Source organism: Phalacrocorax carbo, chromosome Z (genome assembly GCF_963921805.1).
Source record: "Phalacrocorax carbo chromosome Z, bPhaCar2.1, whole genome shotgun sequence".
In the NCBI taxonomy this organism is placed as follows: Eukaryota; Metazoa; Chordata; class Aves; order Suliformes; family Phalacrocoracidae; genus Phalacrocorax; species Phalacrocorax carbo.
The window spans coordinates 19,418,596-19,440,068 of record NC_087548.1 but is presented as its reverse complement, the minus strand read 5'-3'; the positions used below and the strand labels follow the sequence as shown (position 1 = coordinate 19,440,068).

General features: G+C 48.8%; 1 protein-coding gene across 3 annotated transcripts; it reads right to left on the bottom strand.

Moving 5' to 3' along the window:
* Positions 1 to 3,327: 3,327 nt before the first annotated feature.
* Positions 3,328 to 16,818, bottom strand: ISL1 (ISL LIM homeobox 1). Of its 3 annotated transcripts, XM_064438543.1 has the most exons (7): positions 16,599 to 16,818; positions 16,381 to 16,489; positions 15,340 to 15,529; positions 12,022 to 12,281; positions 9,783 to 10,069; positions 8,200 to 8,367; positions 3,328 to 5,931 (listed from the first exon to the last, which is right to left on the bottom strand). In XM_064438543.1, the coding sequence occupies exons 2-7, from the start codon at positions 16,406 to 16,408 to the stop codon at positions 5,815 to 5,817; spliced, it is 1,050 nt and encodes a 349-aa protein (XP_064294613.1). In that variant the 5' UTR covers positions 16,409 to 16,489; positions 16,599 to 16,818; the 3' UTR covers positions 3,328 to 5,814. The 3 variants fall into 3 exon arrangements, with proteins under 3 accessions (XP_064294613.1, XP_064294612.1, XP_064294614.1); XM_064438542.1 differs by having other exon boundaries at positions 16,381 to 16,818; XM_064438544.1 differs by having other exon boundaries at positions 9,783 to 10,066; positions 16,381 to 16,818.
* Positions 16,819 to 21,473: the final 4,655 nt, after the last annotated feature.

The following is a 21,473-nucleotide window of genomic DNA, read 5'->3' as shown; positions in this document are numbered from 1 at the left end:
CAAAAAGGATCTTGTATCTAAACTGACTTCCTCTCTCTTGATTGATTCGGTTCGACCATTCCTTAATGTTGGTGAACATGAGTGAGTTTGAATATTTTTTCCCATTCTCTGCAAAACTTCAAATAGGGAAAACAAAAACAACAACAAAAAAAAAACAGTAGCGACAAACACGCGCACACACGAGGGGGGGGGGTGGAGAAAAGACAGAAAACATCACTTCTGACGGCCGCGGGGCTAGAGAGCCCGCTGCTGCCACACCCCGCGCCCGCGGTGCCCGGGGGCAGCCGAGCAGCTGCGGTGGCAAGCGGCGGGGTGCAGGGTGCCCTCGGCAGCCCGCCCGTCACCCCCGCCCGGCGGCCGGGCGGGGGAGGCAGGGCCGCGGCCGCGCCGGCCCGCGGACAACAAAGCGAGCTGTAAAGCCTCCAGGTGGTGGGTGTATTTGTTGTCCTGTCTGCGAGGTGCGGTGGCTCCCCGGCCCCGGCAGATCCCAGTGCTGCTGTGGACATTAAGAAAAGTCTCTTTTGGCTGATTCCAAAACCAGATAAGGAGCCGCCGAGCCACCAGCTCTGTCTAGACTCCGGACCTCACAAGTCAAACGGGTTGTTTGGATTAGCCTTGGAGATCTACCGACCTGAACAGCCCTCCTAAAGAAAAGCCACAGTAACACCCTATTTTCCTCTTCCCATTGCCGCCCGAGGTCTACCCGGAGATAGGGCCGAGCTCTGCTTTGGTACATGTCACTTATTTCTGGAAACCCTTTCCGCCCTCTTTCTCTGCCACAAACACACCTTGCCCTGTTTGTCTGCTAGGAGAAAAGAAAACACCAAAAGGCGGGGGGGGGGGGGGGGGGGGGAGCAAAGAGACTCTCCAGCAAAAATCCTGTTTTGCAGCCTTCCTCTTTCCTTCTCTTCCCCCGGCACACGCCCCCGGAGAAAGCCGGAGCTGCAGGTAATTAACGCAGCTGCAGCCGCGGCGGGGAGCGGCCGGTAGCTGCCGGTGGCGGAGTCCCGGCCCGGGGGGACTGCGCGCCCCCCACCGCCGCCCCCGCCCTCCGCCAGCCCAGAGCGCTTGTGTGGTGGCGCTTTGCCGCGGCAAGAAAATTCAACGAAATTCGAACGAAACAGCAGCCTGGTGTAAAAGCCGCATCTCTCGCCTGGGATGGTGCGAAGAGCGGCGCACGGAGCCTGCCCCAGCCTCCGGCGCGGGCAGTGGACGCGGGGAGAGGCACCGATTAATATTACACCCCTTTCCCTTGGCTAATGACGGCAGATACCGTGCAATACGGAGAGCTCGGTCATACAGGGAAACTTCCCCCGCTCCCCCCGCCCCCCACCGGTGCCTGCCTCCTTGGGAGCTGCCTTCTCCGCCCGCACTTCACAAGTCCCGGGAGGTGAGGAGTGATCCTCCAGCAGGGCCGGCACACTGGGAGCTGTTAAGTTTATGTTTGTGGCGCCTGAGCTCAAACAGTCATTCAGTGGCTTACTCTGTTATCAAGAAAACAACAATCAGGAACAATCAGTAAACAGGGTCTCTTTCCAGCCCCTTTATTAACTACTTACAGCTCCGCTCAAACACGCAAAGCGCGCAGCAGCGGCACCTCGCACCGTAAAACGCTGCCGGCGCTGCGGGCTTGCAGAGCGGGCGAGGGCGGCTCGGTGCCCGTGAAACCAGCCCGGCACCGCCGAGCCCGAGCCCAAGCCCGCTCCGTCCCCGTCCCCGGCTCCGTCCCGGGCGCTGCGCCGGGGCTGCAGCGGCCCGAGGGCCGGCACTGCCGGGGGGGGCCTTATTCCTTCCCCGCTGCCCATTTTTGTGTCACCCAATGTGGATTTGTTATCCCATATGTATACATATGTATATAAAGGCAAGCACTTACTGTTGAGATGTTCGACTGATCTCAACGCTGGGATTCACCTCCCCGGCTTCTGCGTCTCACTGCTACGTTGGCTGGAGATGCTGAGAGCTAATTAACCTGGCACAAATGTTGAAATGAGAAGAATTTGAATATTGGTCTCTGTGTGTGCAAACAGAATTCTCTGAGAAATTACAGCAGTCTTTAACAGACCTCATTTGACATTACTGAGAGAGGCCACTGCAAGAGGACAACCGGCGACCTGGGACTAATTGCCGCCCTCACCAGTATCGGAAAGAGGAACCAACGCAGGAACCTGCACGGAGCACCATAAGAACACGCATTTCATGAAGAGGATGTTTTCTCTCGCTTGCACAAATCCTGACGCCTGAGCTCAGGAAGGGTGTTGTCCTGAAGGCACTCGGAGGGGCCGCTTGAACGTTTGTGTGCTGTGCGGGGGATAGTGCTCTAAGTTTTGGGAGAGGGAAGAAATGTGCCACAAATATATGAAATGGAAAGGGGAAATAAAGACCATAAAAGAAGCCCCTCCACCACGCAGAAAGAAATAAAATAAGACGAGGTTTGTTTAACTGAAGCTGGGAGGGGGGGAGGCTCCCGTGTGACCCCAGGGCCACAGGTCTGCGCGAAGGGGCGGGCCGGAGTGTGGTGGCGGCGGCCGGAGGGCGCGCAGACCCCCGAGCGGCTGCCGCAGAAGCGACCACAGCCCCCCCGGAGGGCTCCCCGTGGGGGTGCAGGCGGGGTCGGGCGGTGGATGTGGGTGCAGACACATCTCGAGAGGGATCCCCCGCCCGCAGCCCGCTTCAGAGCCGCGGAGTCGGAGCATGGTTGCAGCCCTCGGAAGCCACTCTGCCCTGTGTGTTTCTAGGAGCAAGACGCTCCGTTGGCAAGCCAAAGACAAGCCCCTGTCTCCCGGCAGGCCCTTATCTCGGCGGCAGTCCCAGCCGCCGGGGGGGCGCGCCGGGACCGCGGGACCCTCGCAGGGCAGTCCCGGCCCCCGCGGGGCTGGGAGGGCCTTCCCCCTCCCAAGGAGCGGCAGGACCGATAGCCAAAATTCTCCTTTCCCTCCTGCACGGCCCTCGGAGAGGACCGACAGTCCTGCCCTGGGCGGGAGGCGAGCTCTCCCACGAGTTGAACCCCGCCCCGGCGTGACCGTGCGCTTCTCCCCGCGGAGCTTCCGCGCTTCCCACCCCCGGGAGGCAAAAGGCGAATGTAGGGGCCCCCGTGTTGCCCTGACCTTACAGGTTTCAGCGCCAGCTAAAGACGCACACACACCCCGCCCCGAGTCGGAGACTTGGTCTCCAATCTCCCCCTTTCCCCCCCGTCAGCAGGAGCGTCTCAGACAACTTACACGTTAGACCACCGGGCAGAAATGACACCCCTTCTCCCTCCCGCCCCCCGAAGCGTCGTACCAAGCCTCTGATCCTGCACAAAAACACAAGGGTTACTGATCACACGGTTTAAGGTAGATTTAATATTTATTTAAATATTTATCAAGTACTCAAAAATGTATTACACTTGAGCATACAAAATGAATCCAGTTTCTAATCAGGATGATTGAAATCCTTGTATTAGACTTTTAACCTTTTTTTTTTTTTTAATGTTCTCAGTACTGTCGAAATGGTTTGTCTCTATAGCTGAGCTTGCTCAGGGTGGGCTGAGATGGTGAGGAGGGAGGAAAAAGAAGGTTATGTTAAGAAAACATTAGGGTTCGGAGTAACTGTCATGCAAACCAACTTGTCTTTGTCAGACTAAAAAACTCTGTATATTCCAGTTGTTCAGGGTTTTTTTAAAGCGAGCCTTTGTCTTGTGCTGTCCAGGAGCACTAGAAAGCACTTGGACTGGAGCAAAAACAACCCTTTTCCTATGTTGGTTTTTTTCTTCTTCTTTCTACTTTTCCCCGAGAAATCGCCCACGTTTCTAGCTTTCACGACCCTCTCCCCCCGCAAATTAAAAAAGGAAGAAAAGAGGGAGTGAAGAGAGGGAAGTCGACAGAAAATAAGGAACACTATTCGTGCAATTTCACAGCAATATCCCCTAAATATATTCCTCCTGCAGCATTTTTCAATCGTTTTGACAGCAGACACTGATAAATAATGGTCATACTTGACTTGTTAAGCAAAAAGCGTCCCTTTTATCAGGAGCTTATACTTAAAGTACAGGTCACTTCAACAATCTCAACAACGAGGCTTTGGTATACAGCACTTTCTTTTTATTATTTTTTAAAAATAATAGAACTCAGCAAAAAGCCTGAGTTCCCAGTTCTTTAGATGTCTTAACGTTACGTCAGATCATGCCTAGAGTAATACCACTTTTAAGGGCAAGGGATGGGGGGCTGGAACAAGAGAGTTTCTAACGTTATCGGTTGAAAGCTAAGGCATCCAACTAGCCCTGAAGTTGAAACGGAAATTTACAAGCTGGTCGTTAATACTTGCAATAAAATATCACACTCCTTTTATTCACTAACGACCTGCTTTGCATGCAATATTTTATTTCAGGTATTTTAGCTGCTAACTTGTAAATATTTAAAAGAGGGAACTTTGTTCATTTTTAATATTAATATTATTATTATTTTCTCTATTCCAAACGCTTATTTAGTGAAATAGTCCTGAAGATATAATAATTCTACATATGGCGCTTTTATTTCACATAATATTTAAGAAAAAAAAAAAAGACAAAAACCACATAGAGTTAGACATATAATTCAAAGACCACGGTACAACCTTTTCTTTTTTTCTTTTTTTTTTTTTTCTTTTTTTTTTCTTTTTTTTCTTTTACGTCAGCAAACAAAAAATAGTCAAATGACATGAAAAGTGGCAAGTCTTCCGATAATAAATAATAAATTACTTTATAATTTTGCAATGCAAGAGCAAACAGAAAGGGTGTTTTTTTTTTCTTTTTGCTTTTACTTTTTTTATCTTTTTTCCCTTTATTTTGAGATAAAGAGAAAAAGAAAGAGAAAGAGAAAGAGAAAGAGAAAGAGAAAGAGAAAGAGAAAGAGAAAGAGAAAGAGAAAGAGAAAGAGAAAGAGAAAGAGAAAGAGAAAGAGAAAGAGAAAGAGAGAAAAACAGTCGTTTTAACCAATGACTATACACATCTTTGGGGGAGGGGAAGGTTCTTGGACGGACACATTTCAAACACAATCCCGAGACGCTTTGTGGCAAAATAGAGGTATACCTTGTTGCAATGCTTTTATAAATTGGTTTTTAAAGAGGAATTAAAAAACCTATTTTTAATCCCTTCAGACTTGATAGAGGGTGGATCTCAACCAAACAAAAAAAATCCCCACTACAGTACATGCTAGAAGAGACCCAGGAAACAACCCCTTGTTAAGAGTCAACTAAAAACAACATTGCAAACCAATGCAGCTCCACCTTCCTGCAATGAATCTTTCAACAATGCAGGGCTAAATCGTCTCTTTCCTGATGATGGAAAACCTATTGGAGCTCCTTTTGGCAAGGCAATCACCGATATAGAAACAGCACCATTCGGATTGGGAGGGACTAGATAGAAAGTCCCTCTACCTTGGTTTCTCCCTAAGATGTGCAGTCAAATGAAAATATTTTTTTCACTTTTTTTTTTTTTTTGAGATCCATGGGTACAAATCCTTTACGTTTTGCAAATGTCTTTTTGATCCGCCTCTGATCATTGAATAGCGCCGGTTTGTTGTTGTTTGTTTGTTTTTTTTGTTTTGTTTTTTTTTTTTTTAAGTATTTATTCTAGTAAGATCCCATGATTGTCTTCACAGTGTTGCTACCATATTACCTTGTCTTTTCAAACATGACTCCGTTCATTTCATGGAGTGGTTCTTTGCTAGGTTCATTACAGGTTTGTTAAATACTTTATCCCCCTAAATTTTGGAGTCCCAACGCGATCATTTCCCCACTTTCTCCAACAGGGCTGAGGGTAAGGGCAGAAACAACAACAGAAATCTGCATGAATGTTCCTCATGCCTCAATAGGACTGGCTACCATGCTGTTAGGCGTATCTGGCAGCTGAGAGGACATGGACGCTACTTCACTTCCAGTAGAATTGGAACCGGGTCCTCCTTCTGAAAAATTAACCTGCCAAAAAAAAAAAAAAAAAAAAAAAAAGAGAGAGAGAGAGAGAGAGAGAAGAAAAATAAGAAAAAGAAGTGTTGTTACAACTGTAACAATCAAAGAAAAATAGCAGGCAAAGAAGAACGCAAAAATAAATACACAGGCATGCAGCCGAACGGCCTGATACATCTCCATGGGAGGCTGTGTCACTGTTTGCTGCTTTGTTTAGCTTCCCCATTGACTTCACAGGAATCTTCTTTAGGCCTTCGGCCAAGTCACCGAAAAAAAAATAGGTTTAAAAAAAAAAAAAAAAAAGACAGAAAAATCAAGCAAATGAACAAACAAACATTAATGAGGCCTTCTTCCCTGTCTTGCAAGAGAGGCAATCCCAACAGGATGTTCTAGTCAATTATTTAAGAGAGCATGTGTTTTTTTGACACGAAACTGCAAGGTTACTTTTTTCCCCTTTTGTGCACATACTAAAATAAACCTGGAAGGAGCATCCAGGAGCAGAAGGTATTTGAAACAACCCATCCTCTTTCATTCGTGATTTGAAGTGGGTGCTATCTCTTTTTAACGAGAGTCAGTTTGATAAAAAAGGTCACACTTCTCCATCCTGACGTGCCTGCTGCTCCCGTTAGTTTAGGAGCCGCGTTGGGCAAAGGCATGATTTGCAGGGTGGAGCTTTGCTAATCCAAAAGCATTTCTTTGGCACCTATTTAGCTGGCCAATCCTGTGATTAAGGCCCCTTACAGTTTAGAGTCGTGCCTTGAATGGTCGATGAACTGTCTGTTCTAAACACAATTCTTTATTTTAACTCTTTTTGGTATCAGACATTATGTCCAACATATATCAATATTCATCTGTCTATTTGATGATCTATCTACCTTTATGAAAGTGTGTGTTTGGGCTTTCCGTCTTCCACTCTGGGCTGGTTTTTGTTTGTTTGTTTGTTTGTTTTGTTGGTTTTCTTTAAAGAACTACTCCATACAAAAGCTCACTGCATCAAAGGTTTTTAAAATCTCCTATTCTGTTAAGGCACAATAAGTAAGGCAGCCAAAGGAGATCAATTTTTTTGTGTCTACTTGACAGCTTGATTAAAGCAGGAAAACCGGTGGCTGCTCTAGGGGTAAGATGATGCAAACAGCCCTGCTGCCATGCTGCAGCTTCCCGAGCGAGCACCGTGTGCCTGGGGAGGGAAACACACTGTAGCCTGCCACTGTGCAAAAGAAAAGCGATACTGCAAGACAGCGTGATACTAAACTGAAAAGGGGTCTGAAAACAACTCCAGACATGGCTACAAACCTTCACCTTCCATCGCTTTATGTAAAAAAAAAAATGCCCAACAGATCTAAAAAAGGTCTCTATGTTAATTTTTCACCATTTAGTATTATTCTGAATCACTGAAAAAACGTACACAATGTACCTTATTATTTTAAAGGTCTGGTTTTAACACACTTAGGCCAGGAAATTGAATTAAGGCTGAACTTCTGTCCTTAATTCACCTTGTTGGGCCTAAGTAATGTAGATTATATGGTCCCATATGAGCTGCCAGATGACGTAGGCATAAGGAAGTGAGTTAAGAACAGAATTTATTCTAAAAAGTCTGTTTTCTTTTGGCTTAAGGCGATTTATTATATGGTTTGAATTTTTCACATGAATACGTACAAACAATTCCCTTTCCGAAGCGCAACATTTAATGTAAGCTGTATGTATGTATATATTTGTGTGTGTATATATATATAAAGTTATATCTAGAAGTGCATGCTTAAAACAAGGACTTCAAGAATTGTATCAAGCTATTTATGTTTGTGTGACAAAACGAGGGCACAGGGTGAAATTATAATCATGTATTTAAAATCTACCCTTTCGCGTAAAGGCAAAATTGGCCTGAAGGGGGGAGGAGTGAATTTTAGAAACTGCTTTCACAGATGTCCATAAAATTAAATGACACGTGAAGGCTGTTTTAGTTCTCTGGATAGAGGTGCTTTCAGTTTTCAGGAGTGTTCGAGCCGAGTTAGTCTCAGACCTGGGTCGGGCCTTACCCAGTTCCCACTCAACTCGGCAAGAGCTCTGCTGGGCACCAAGGTAGGTTTTGCACCAAGCCCTATTAAATCAACTCAGTTTGCTGCATGTACATAGTGCCATCATGCCCACCTTGCAATTTCAGGAAATCCCGGCTAGTCTGGATTGCTCATCTTTCTGAGGGCATCCGACACTTTTAGAGAATCCCCGTCATAGCTCTGCCCCCGGGTACAGGCTGGCCTGCTCCGACTGGGAACGGACACTTACTAGTTGCTGAAAAGCAGGTTGGTCTATGTCACTCTGCAATGCGAAGTCACTCAGTACTTTCCAGGGCGGCTGGTAACTCTGCACCTCCACCGGGTTCGCCTGCAAACCACCGTCGTGTCTCTCCGGACTAGCAGCCACCATCGGAGTTCCTGTCATCCCTTGGATATTCTGTAAACAGCCCAGCAAAAGATGTTAATGAGCTCGGTTAACTTTATTGTGTATAAGCGCTGAGTCAATAAACTGCTTTCTATCTTATCTATACAGTCGCTTGTATTTGCTTTGTTAATCTGCTCTGGATGTCTCACTCTATTCGGCTCCAGGTCAGCCTATTTCTACCCGCTGCATTTATCACGGTGGAAGTTTACTTTCTTTCCCTTTAATCCACCTATTTCTCTCAAGGCATACCCCCTCCGCCCCAAGCTTTCTTGAAGACCAGCACTCTGTATCTTGGCTGCCGATGCACGCCTCGGCGCAAGAAACGGTTAACCATGCTGCCTTTCTGTGTCTCATCCAGTCTGGTTTTGTGCTGCGTGACCTTAACTGGATCATATATCCACTGCACGGCAAACCTGCGGTACGTGAGTACCGCGCTCTTCCCAGAAAAAAAAAAAAAAAACCAACAAAAAACGAAACCCCAGCCCCCCCAGTATGCCCTGTGGTGCAGGCACTGTGTACAAAATAACTCCAAGCCTCGACGAATAGATTGTTCAGGCGAGTTAATAACATCGTGTTTTATTGCATTCCAACAGGGTAAAATGAAACTCCTTAAATTCCACTTAACTAGGCAGTCTTAAGAATTAATAGTCATTCTCAGGTCAGTCACTATACACAGGGAGAATAACAGACTCTTCTTCAAGTGGACTAACAACAACAGAAAAAAAAAAAAAGTTGGCTTAAAATGGAAACAGACAGTTTGCTCTGCTGAACCCAGCTTTCCGCTTGTTTGCATCACATGTGCATATGCCCGCAGACAAAAACTCAGTGTATTTCTGCACAAGAACTATATATATTTTAAGTAATCTGTAAACACGATGGTAATCCCCAAAACTTTGTATTGCTTTTGTGTTTTTCTACAGTAAGTGCACTGACAAACAGACACGTATACACACTGTAGTATATAAAGTGCTAAGAAAATACATCAATTTTCCCTTTTACTCATGGGTTTTACTTTTGGGTTTACTCCTGTGTAAAACCATTGAAGAGGGCAAAGGCTTCATTCTCCCCTCAAGGAGTCCTTTGCATTTGCAATACAAATATTACACAAGGCTGGGCTTATTACATCCCATAAGATCTGCAGATCGCAATTCATGCTGCAGAGAAGTTAGTGGATTCACTGTGTATCCTCAGCCCCACAAAAGACCTGTGTTCTCTTGAGCGGCCTATATCGGCTGCTCGCTGTGGTCTGTTTTAATTGCACTGACAGCAGAAACAAGCGGATAATAGTTAAACGGTATCACTGTCTTTGTTTTAGGGAGCTCCCACAAAATCAAAAGCGTCAAACCGACCCCAGAGGCTGGACATGAGCCCAGGCGTTTCTCCTTGGGAAGGAAGGCAGCGCACAGTCAGAGGCTGAAGCCACTTACAGTTTTGTCATTGGGTTGCTGCTGCTGAAGTTGCTTCATCATAATGCTCCTTTTTTTGTCCTTGCAACGCTTGTTTTGAAACCAAACCCTGATGACCCTCGGGCTGAGGCCAGTCATTTCTACCAGTTGCTCTTTCATGAGGGCGTCAGGTCTGGGGTTGGCAGCGTAGCAGGTCCTCAAAGTGTGAAGCTGTTTTTCATTAAGGACAGTCCGGACTCGGGTGGTCTTCTCGGGCTGCTTGTGGACGTGGGGTCGCAGAGCTGGCTGTCTGGCAGAGATAGGTTCTGCTGTAAGGGAAGGGGAAGGGAGAAACAGGATCCCCATGAGTAGGAAGCAGGGAGTCTGCAGAGGCTATGAATCTAAGCTGGTGGGACAGGGGGAGGCGGGGGGGTGGGTGTGGGGGTGTGATGGACCCTCTTTCAAAGGCCATTCAAGCAGTCAGATCTATCGCAGCTCCTGCAGCCTCCTCTGCTTTATGCGCTGCTGGAGTGACAGGACTGACATTTCTGACTCCACAGATAATTAATTAGCAAAAACAAACCACCCCCCCAAACTCCTTAATGACAGAAGCTTGAACCTGTGTGAGACTTGACAGGGGAGGGTGAGTTCGCTAAGGTGTGCAGGCGCTGGGAAAGGAGGGGGAGGGTTTTACATATTTATTTCCTGACAAATCACCAAAACAGATCTTTGGCCTGAAAATTACTGAAAGAATACTTCTTAAATTAATCATAATTCGGGTCTGCTTCTTGTATACCGAATCTAGCTCACTTTATCCAGTGGCCGCGATAAGGTGCAACAGCTCCCGGCAGTTTTACTCTTCCAAATCAGAGCAAAACAAGCCAAATCCGCTGCACCGTGACCGTGGAGAAAAATCCTGTGAGAGCCCCGTATCCCAGAGCTGGGAAGATGGGAGCCTATCTCAGAAAGTGGACATTCTAGGTGAATTTATGTCGACTTTTGATGAATACTTAGAAAGTATTAATGTTTAGCCAATTTTTTAAAAGGGAACAAGCCTACCAACGCATGGAAACTGCCAAGAAACGCAAACCTACGGGTAGCGTCACATCAAGAGCTAAAAGTATTCGTGTGATTCTACTGTTCTTCAGTGTATTGTGTAGCTGTAGCTATCTAGATGTAATTTGACACAGTCAAGGGTAAAATAAAAACACTAGGGGTTTGGGGTTTTTTTGGTGGTGGTGGTGGTGGTTTGGGTTTGTTTTTTTTTTTCTTCCCTAAAACTAGCTAATATTCAGACGTGCTTGGTTTTGTACAGTCGGGTTCCGACTTTTTTGATTATAACAATAAATCAGCAAATGCGCTGTGTTGTACCTGCCGACACAATACACCTTTCGGAGACATGCACAAGCACACTACAGGGAGCAGGCACAATCCTCTAAAATTCTGCAATGGTCAGCTACGGATTTATTTCTGCATACACGCAGGTGTGTCACCTGAAAGCAGCTCAGAAGCGGGAAACGAGCCCGTTTAATCTTAGCTGCGTTTGTAAATAACCTTTCCAGTTTCAGTTACTTGCACAGCAGTAACGCCGGCCAACCTTATGTTGTTCAGCCTAATTTGCCTCAGAGACGTGCCCCTTCCTAAAGTTAAGGGTCTCTGATATTTGCTGTACCTGCCGAGAACTAAAAGTGTAAGTAAAGTTGTAAGGTGGGGCGACTCTGGAGTTATAAAGCTTAGTTTTAAGATTATATTCTCATTAAATCACATAAAACGTTTCAAGGAGGCAGAGTCACTTTAAAAGGCAATTACCGAAGATTAGCTTGTTGACAGTTTTAAATTACAGCCTAAGTGCTCGCCTGTAGTTATGAAGTCTATCTCTTTTCGGACCCGGCTTCCACCAGTGCTTAGAAGAGCTTTTCCGCAAGCCGCGGAGGCCTCCGTGCTCCGCCGCGGACCCGCTCCCTGCGGAGGCTCGTCCCTCTCCGGCTTCGGCTCCCGCCTGCCCCGGGCTCAGGGGGAACGGGGAGACACACGAACCCCGCAGCCGCTGGGCCGTGGCGGCCGGGGGGGGGGCGCGGCCCCCGCGCAGGTGTCCTCGCCTGCAAGGGCGCTTCCCGCCGCAGCCGGACCCGCGGAGCGCCAGCCGTGGGGCGCACCCTCGGGCCGCCCCTCCGCGGGGCGCGGGACCCGCTGGAAGAGGCGGGACCCTCCCCCGCGCCGGGCGCCGGGCCGGGCGGCGCCAAACCCCGCGGGCTTCCGCGGCGCCGGGTGCGGGCGGTACCTGCCATCTGCAGCGGCCGGGCGGGGTGCAGGGGGCTTAGCGGGTCCCCGGCGCCCAGGCTGGCCCGCTCCACCACGTCGTGATCCGCCCGGCAGAAGAGGCCGTCCTCCCGCAGCGCGAATTCATCGCCGGGGATGAGCTGGCGGCTGCAGGCCACGCAGCGGAAACACTCGATGTGGTACACCTTGGCGCGGGCACGCATCACGAAGTCATTCTTGCTGAAGCCGATGCTGCACTTGGCGCACTTGATGCCGTATAACCTGAGCGGGGCCCAGCCCAGAAAGAAGAAGGGAGGGAAGGAGGGAGAGCACGGGAGGGGGAAGGGGAAGGGCGGGGGGTGGGGGGGGTGGGGGAGTGGGGTGGAAGAAACGAAAAGGGAAAAAGAAAGACAGAGGTTTTCACTCCTGGTCGTGGGCAGCACCGTGACCCCCTGTAGACGCGCCACACGCAGTCCACTAGTTAAACTAGCCTTGAAAATACAGAAGCCAGAAGAGGAAAGGAATAAAACGGTTTCGTTTGCTGCCGGTGCCCTGATCCCCCCACCGTAAAAGGCGGCTGGGACACGGACACACCGGTGGGCAAAGGGAGGGGGGAGGGAAAGGGCGGTGGAGGTGGACGGAGAAACAGGGGGAGAAAAAAAAAGCGATCCCCTTCCTTCCCGAGAAGATGCCCACCTCTCCCTCCTGCCCCAGCTCCCGGGCTGCAGCAGGCGAGGGGCCGCCCCTGCCTTCTTCCTCCCGCCTCCGCGCGACGGGGGGACCTGATCTTGCCTGGCCGGGGACTGAACTGGACCGCCCGGGTACACCGGAGAAAGGCGAGGGCTCGCCAGGCGAGGTCCACTCCCCACGCACAAAGGTGCCAGCCACACCAAATGGTGTTATTTTTGCGAGGAACCCACACAGGACTTCTGTCTCTCAACGTGTGCCCGGGCGGGCGGCAGCTTTTTCTTCTGGGACGCGGCAGGGGTGGCTCTGCCAGCGGCCGCGGCTCTTCGCCTTGTCCTCTCTCACCCGGGTCATTTTATACAATATAGGCATACACCACCACCCCGCCCTATGTATATACACACTCACATCTGTAGTGGTGTAACTCCACTCCCCCGCCCCCTACTAAAAGGCAATTTTAAGTGCTTTGCTCCTCTGCAGCCTGCCCCGACCTCAGCCTCCCTGCGCCGTCTCCCCGCAGCTCACGCTCCCACCTTAAACCAGGGCTCAAGCCCCCCCGGTAGTAGGGAAAGGGCAACTTCTCACTGACAGCCCCGCACGGCAAATAATGTGTTTCTGGGGGTACTGGCTGGAGTGGGTGGAGGGTTCCTCCTCTCCCGTGGAGAAGAGAGGGACATTTCGCCCATCGGTAGCTGAACATGAGAAAATGCTCCAACTCGGGTGTCTAAAACTGAACAGTCTCTCGGCTCCCACCGAGTGCTCCTTAGCCAACCTCTCTGGTCGTAAGTAAAATTAACAGCTTTCCGCAAATGTACGGGCACACGCATATATGGACGCACACAATCCACAGAAGTGTAAAACCTGCTCCTAAAACTGAGCTAATATTCATCCCCACACATTTCCTCACTAGTACACTTCCTTAGAGATACAGTCTTTGATGTATGCTTGTGGGCACAGATGTTTATTTAAACACATCTTCAGCTGATATGTCTATGGAGGTGTACTAATCCTATATTCAGAGCTATATATTGCCGAATTACAAGGTTTTGAGAATAAAAAACCTCAAACAAACAGCCAAACGGCAAAAGAACAGAACAATCGCAAAGTGTCTGCATTGATAGGTACAAAAGTTGGGGGGGGGGGGAGTTGCCCACATGTCTGACAATTATAGATTGGCTCACGGTCGACTTGCACATAACGTACATCTTACTTTTAGAATTGTAGCAAATGAAACGTATTCCATATTAACTTGAAAGAGTTTAATTTTTTTTGTTTTGTTTAAATTTTACCCGCTGAGTACTAGCAGGAGGTAAGTGAGAGCATCTCAGTCCAAACGTTTTCATTGCATTTCAAATTAGTGAAAGGACAACGTTTAAAACCACGGCTCCAAAGTGCGTTTAAAAGTAAAGGAAGTAAGAAAGAAATAAAAAGAAAAGTTATGTGTTTTTCGACATGTTAAAACTTTGAGAACAATTTCCCAACATGGCTTGAAGGAATGACCTGCTTATGTATTTTGCACTGGAGAAGGAAAGACTCAAGTGCTTTATATCAATTCAGAATTACAAAGAAACTAGAATAGATATCTTAAGTGTCTACGTAGGTACTTGTCCCAAAACTTTCTGTTAAAAAAAAAACCCAAACATACTGTCCATGCCTCAGTGTCATACAAAGTTCTGGTTTAGCAAAGCCAGTAGGCGACACTGAAACGGATCAGCATGACCCAGGAGCACAAATAATAAACACACTCGAAATTCCTGCTTTGGTTTCTCCATAGTGTCAGGATTGGCAACTCTCACATTTTATCAGTTACCAGATTTTAATGTGAGGAAGGAAGCGGTTCCATTATCTAAATATACCCAATTGTTCGCGAACAGATGATGGGCAATTTGATCTGCTCTGTCTAATTCATCAGTACAGATAAGATAAGAAAGAAAAGGCAGTCAGATATCACCAAAGGGGTTAATATTTAAAAAGATTAAATGTCAGTTATTTTAGCGAAGAAACATTTTGGTCTAGGTTTTAACCTCCCCATAAAAGAATCCTTCGTTCTGAAGAAAACTTCCGTTTTGTTTTTCTTTTGCTTTTTTGTTTTTGATAGGCCTAGTTTAAATAGTTCCCCCCCTCCTCCGTGTATTTATTTTTACGGCATACATACTTGAAGTGCCTTTCTTATGAATGCCATTATGCCTTTGCAAAAACACAGAGATGCGTTTCTCAGGTTGTGTTAAAAAGCAATCAGTTCCGTGTTGCTCATAATATCTACCTACACTATTGAAAATATTCTCCATTACCTACAATTTCCCACTTTGTTAGAATCACAGGATGCATTGCCAAAGTCCTCAGGAGGGTCCCACACAGTCGTTAGCTGTTCCCGAATGTGGTTTGTTTGGGGTTGGTTTTTTTTTTGGTTTTTTTTTTTTTTTTTTTGTACAGAAATTTGCATTTGAATCTGTGGAATAAAAAACTTGACGACTCTAACTTTTTTCCTCGCCCGTGTCTCTAAGGGGAAATCACTTAAAAACATACCAATTTTCTTTTTCTTTTACCCTTTCACTCACAATTTTTCCTCTTCCTGCCTCTGTCAGGTTTATAAAGTTAATTAAAAATAAAAAAAGAAATCTCACCGACGAATTAAACAATGTAAATGGCGTACCTGATATAATCTCTTTTACAGTAGGTTTTGCCATCCCTAACAAAGCACGTACAGGTCTCGTCCAAATATTGATTACACTCTGCACACTTCAAACACGCCGCATGCCATTCCAAATCCGGAGAAACCCTCAGAATATACTGATCGTGAATCTGATTGCCGCAACCAACACATAGGGAAATCAGGCGTTTTTCTGAAATGAAAATAAATACATGATTGACTAACCGTTTACTCTCCTACAGAGATAAACACACTTTTAGTGTCGTTCCCTTATAGGGCGTACTCTGGGAGTGTTGTTGTGTTCGGTTTTTTTTTTGTTTGTTTGTTTTTTGTTTTTTTTTTTTTTTAAGAGTATTACACTTTTGGATGGTAATTGAAGTGTGCCATCAAAACCTTGCCTCGTTTAGAAAGGAGGCGGAACATATGTTAAAAAGCAGATGTGAACGGTCTTCGGGGTGAAGGTCCTAATTTCGCAAGCCTTGCATGGAATCAAAACTCCAAACTCCCTCGTTGTTTTATTTTTATGTTATTGTTTGCTTGTCTGGCTTCCTTTCCTTACGGGGAGAGCACCTATATGTTTGATTTCGTTTCTTAAGAGGCTCTGACTGGAAACCATGAACGCGTGGCTGGGTGCGCTCCCCATTCAGCCCTTTGCCACAGAAGAGGGGACTCGAGTCTGCTAGCAAGAACAAGCATCATTACGTTTGTCACTTGCTCCCTTTTGCAAGTCTAATGCTAATTCCCCGAGACGGACTAGGTGCTGAATAGTCAGACAGCCTGACCGCCGTCTAGCACGAGGAGAATTTAAGGCTCCGTGGTTGGAGATTAAAATCCCTCCTGCTCCCCAAACTTTAAAAGAGAGCAGGACCCCAGGCTGCTAACATACAAAGCTACGAGGTTAAAACACAGCGATCATGCAGGCATGGCAACAAAGGCACTTTCTCTACCATTCAAATGAAGTTCAGCTCTTTAGCAGTTCGCCTGCCTTAGGCGATTACAATAGACAGCACATTTATTCCAACAACGGTAAAAATTCCGCCTTACTTTTTGGTGGGTCTCCCATGTCTCCCATATCTGTAAGAGGGTGTAATGTCCACAGTGAAATGGTGTACCGTTTCGTTTTAAGACCCCAAAGTAGGTTTGAGAGCTGTCGCTAAAAATAAAAGTAAAAATAAAAAAGTAGAAGTAGTAATAACAAAAGAAAAAAAAAAAGAAACTCGAAATGAAAAAAATATATTAAAAAAAGCAAAACAAAACACCACCGGCGTGAGAGATACTGTCGGGGCTGCGGAGAGAGACGGGGTCGCGCGGTGAGGCGCGGCGCGGTGTGGGGCGCGGCGGGGTCCGGCCGCGCGGTGCGGTGCGGTGCGGTGAGGTGCGGGACCGGTGCGGGAACGGTGCGGTGCGGCGGCGCGGCGGTGCCGGACTGGGCGCTGGCGGCTCGGGCACTCGCCTCGCCCTTATCTCTTACTCAAACTTCTCTGCTCCAACTCAACCCGCTCGCCATTGGCCTGACGTCATGTGCGGGGACGTCACGCCTGCGCGGCGCCCATTGGCTGCGGGCGGCGCGGCGCAGCTGTTCTGATTATCATATTTCAGCGTCTGGCGGCGCGGCGGCCCCGGCTTGGGCTCTCGGAGGCAACTTTTCCTCGCTCCTCATTTGTATTTTCCTTTATACTTTCTTCTTGTCGCTCTCCTCCATCCCTGCCGCTTATCTCCTGCCACACCTTTCATTCTCCTTCCCGGCCCCTCTCGGGCTCCTCCACCCCTTCTCCCTCCCGAGCTTGCCGTGCCATATTTACCTTTTCCATACATACACACACACACACACACACACACGCACACATTTACCTTTTCCATGTAGATATATATACACACACACACACATATATATTATTTGCGGGGGGGACTTACTCCAACTGTTTCTTTTCCGCACGCTTATCTTCCCTCCGCGGGAGCCGCTGCCCCGGTTTGCCCAGGCAGAGCTGCCCAGGGCAGAGCATGCTGGCGGGGCACGGCTCCAGCCATGAGGGTTGGAACTGTTTATGTTTCAGCTCCAGCCTCCTTCTCTCTTAAAATCGTGGATAAAAGCTTCATGTATTTCTGTTAAACACAAGATCGAAGAAGGTACAAATATTTACCTTGAATTGTCTCTCAACACTCCCTCCATTCTATTCATATTTTCCAATCCCTTTTAGATCCTTTACCTTACCTCCCCCCCCACCCCCAAACTGTAAATAGAAACGCATCCTGTATTTAGACGGTTTCATAGATTGGCCGGGAATGGAGATTCGCGGAGAAAAGTGAAGAACTTCTGCCTTTCCCTGTGAAGAGTCCCTTAAAATTCTTACTGAAAAACTAAACAAAACAACAAAAACAAAAAACAACCAAAAAAAGGAGGGAGAAGCGGCGGACTCCGCCGTTTGCCGGCTCTGCGGCGCTGCTCGCGGGAGGCGATGGAGAAGCCCGGACCTGCGATCCGCGGCCGGGCGCGGTGCGGTGCTGTGGGTGCGGAGCCGTGCCCGCGCCCCCGGCTGCGCCCCCGCGCACGGCGCCCCCCCGCCCGCCCCGCCGGGCTGTGGGCTCCAGCGGGCGGTTATCTGAAAGCTTCCCAAAGCAGCCAAAGCACAACTTTCCCGTGGGCACGGATTTCTTTGTGTGTGTTTTTCAAAGGGCAGCCTCCGCTTAGGCTACACGGTGCACGGTGCTTCTTCCTTCGGTCTGTGCGCTAAAGTGTAGTCGCTCCCGAGCGCGTCCACCCCAAACCCTTCTGAATTCCCTCCCCCCCCCCCCCCCCCCCAACTTAAGCGTCCCTTTTGAGTTTGTTTAGATCTAATTTTTTGTGTTCTGTTCCATATGGGCTGTTACACCGCCAAGGAAAAATTCTGAAACTTGTGTTTGCTGATGAGACAGCTACTAAACAACGGACCTCCTCGGAGCCCTTAGTTAGCAAGATGTTTTCCTTTCCGAAGCTGAGGGAGCAAACACACCCTCCAGCTTTATTTCAGGCAAGAAGTGGGACCCAACGTTGCCACTTGTAGAGATAAGTAAACTGTCTTGAAATGATCTCAAGATAGTGTCAGGAGGTAAAGATATGGTTGTAAACACACACACAGTTACTTTACATATTCGACGGTTAAATAAACAGTGGGAAACTCAACTTTGCTCGGTGAACACTTCTACACCCGAGAAACTGGCCGTATCCATATATGTGGGGCTGTTTATGTGCGTGCATATGTATATATAAGAGACTAGGTATACGTACAATTTATAATTTTGTGTGTTAGCTGAGTGAGCCAAAAAGCAGTTATCAGGAATGACTGCTGACGCTGGAAGCTTCGGACAGCCTGGCACGTGCTTGGGGCAAACACTTAGTAATGGCCAGTTTCACTGAGATGGACTCAGACTGTGCTGTCGCCCCTCCGTGCTGCTCCCCCGGGCCGGGGGACCCCCGAGGTGCCCCCCTCCTCCCCGTGCCCCGGCGGCCGGCAGCCGTGGGCGCGCACCCCGCAGTCCCCCGCCGCTCGCCACGGGCGGCCTCCTCTCCCGCGGGGCCGTGGGGCGCGTTGCGGTGCTTTTGTGGGCGCCGTGGCGTCTTCGCCGCGGCGGGGGACCGTCCCCCGCCCGAGCGCCCAGTGCCCGGCCGGCCTCGCCCCGCGCCGGGGCGCGCAGGGGGCGCGCAGGTTGCGCGCAGGCAGGGCGGCGCGGCGACCTCTGCTGGCCGAGGGGCGATCCGCTGCGGCCCCAGCGCGGTGGGCGCGTTTCGGACCTTTTGTGCCTTTCCGCCTGGTTCTCTGCGAATAACACCCCCCTCTACCACCGCACGGGGCATGCCGAGACCCCCGCCCCGCCCTCCCCGTGACCTCGCGGGCTGCGAGATGGCAAAAGACACGAGTAATTAAAAAACAAAAAAAAAAAAGTGTCACCCCAATGGCTGAGAAAAGAAATCCGCGGATTTTATGAGAGAGACTGAAACGGGAAGATGTCTTTCCGTACTGCGTCCTATGCGTTTTTCCCCAAATATGTTAGTATTTACCTTAAAAATTTGGCCTGATTAAAATACACCCCCTGCCAGCTCTGAAATAACGTATCTATTTTCCACCATTACACCTTTGTTTGAAAATAATTCAGTCTGGTTTTAATTCTGTTAACCACCACCCCCTAACTTTTGGGGTTTTAACTACGACTTCTGGGAGAGCTGACTGCATTTTAAGCGTGATCGTTGCAAATGATGCGCAGTAAGTGAGAAACCTGTCTCCGCCCCAACAAACTAGGATTGGGAAGAAAAGGAGGGCTTTGATCAAGGGGTTTTTCCCCCTCCTGTGCCACTGATTTGCTTAGAGTGTATTCGATTCGCGTTCCCAGGAAGGAGAATCTCTATATTTAGCCAGCATCAGAACCGGGTTTAACGGAGTGGAACTGCCAGTTTCCATGAATAACGTATTTAGAGAAAAACCCTGCTGAAGGATTTCTTTTTTATGATATCAATATACACATGAATGGGAAGACATAAAATGGGATTTGTACATATTTGAGACACTTCCGAAAATATATGTTAATTTTTCCCCCCTCTTTTTTTTTTTTTTTCTTATTTATTTACTTTTGGGGAGGGGGCTGGGGGAGCCTGCTAAAAGTCGGTGGCTCTACACAGCAATCAATAGCTTTCATCACGTTGAGGGGCTCAAACGAGATTATATGCATTCGAGGGAAGGGAAGAAGGGAGGGAAAAAAACCCAAACCAAACCCCGAACAGACAGAGGCGATTAACCCTTTCCGTCCCGTAAAGAACGGCTATAAATTCGGTCCTGAGTTTGCTTAGTGGCGAAAACTAGGACGGCTTCTCAGGGGGTAAAAACGGGGAGACAAAAAAAATCAGCTTTGGGAAATGATTAAAGAGGTAGTGCTGGTGTCGGAAGGGAGTGGCTGGGTGAGGTGCCCTCGCCGGCCAGGGCTGGGGCAGGACCGGGCTGCGGCGGCCGACCTCCTGCGCGAAGGGGGCAGCGCGGGGCTCCCCACCCGCCCTGCCGAGGCCCGTCTCGGTCACCGTCCCGGGACTCAGACCCGGCCGCGGAGGGCAACGAGGTCCCCCCACACCCAGCGACTCCCAGTCCAGTTGGGAGGGCTGTTTTTGTCCACTGCAACGCGGTGGCTGAGCGCAGCCGCGCCACTCGGGCACGCAGAAAGGCTCCTTCAGTCAGCTCCGGCTTAAAACTTTTCTTTAGGAGCTTTGGGCCACAAAAATGCTTTGAGGGAAGAATCTGGGCTCCCAGAAGTTCAGGTTTGCCTTCACTGCCTTGCGGGATGCGGTGAAGAGACCGGGGCTGAGCTCGTGCAGTGTGCAGACAGGGGAAAGGGATTTCGCACAAGGCTGAAACTGGGAACAACGCAGCGGGGAAATCAATCACGAAATGTATTAGCTGCTCCGGGCTGTAGGCTTTGACTCCTCTAGAGGTGTGCGATCTTTAATCTTCAAGTCTTAGCTACTGCATGCGAGGGAGAAGTGTACCGTAACAACACTAAATCTATCAAAACACAAGAAAACCTGTCAGTGGGCTTCTGGGCGCCCAGGAAACCTTCGTGATTTTAATAATACAATTTGGCTTATTAAATCGCGCTACAGCTTAAAACAAAACAAAACAAAACAAAACAAAACAAAACAAAACAAGCCATCCTTTTCCGCCTAGAGCTTTCTCGGAGTGCACTAACTCTGCTGCCATAGGACCAGCCAGCGGCACTGCCCCGCTTTAATCCGGTCAGAAATGGGCACACTGTAATGGGAAGTGCAGTCGAGGGAACAAGGTCTTTGGCAGTCGGGGGGAAATAAAACCCCAAAAATTCTGGAGGGAGGAAAATCCCCAAAAGATGTTAAGAAGGTGGAAGAGCGCGGGTCGGGCCGAGTGGTCCAGAACAGGACTGGAAAATCCCAATTTCTCCTCAGCCGAGTGCCGCCTCGGCAGCAGCGGGCGCGGGCGCAAACGGCGGGGGGGGGGGGGGGGCGGCGGAGGCGGGTCGGGGATATTTATTGCTTTAAACTTTCCCCTTTGTTATCTTTCCCGTGTCAGGAAGTGTTCGAGGACAGGAAATAGAGCGGCGATTTTGTCTCCGGGGTGAACAGAAATCTCTGGGTACCAAGGGAG

Bases quoted from the DNA above. Each gene is read 5' to 3' on its own strand.
- ISL1 (XM_064438542.1), bottom strand. From the start codon at position 16,408: ATGGGAGACATGGGAGACCCACCAAAAA. The intron at 12,282-15,339 runs GTACGCCATTTA...GGCCCCGCTCAG, and splicing joins TGTAAAAGAGATTATATCAG to GTTATACGGCATCAAGTGCG. The intron at 8,368-9,782 runs GTAAGTGGCTTC...GGCTGTTTACAG, and splicing joins AGCAACCCAATGACAAAACT to AATATCCAAGGGATGACAGG.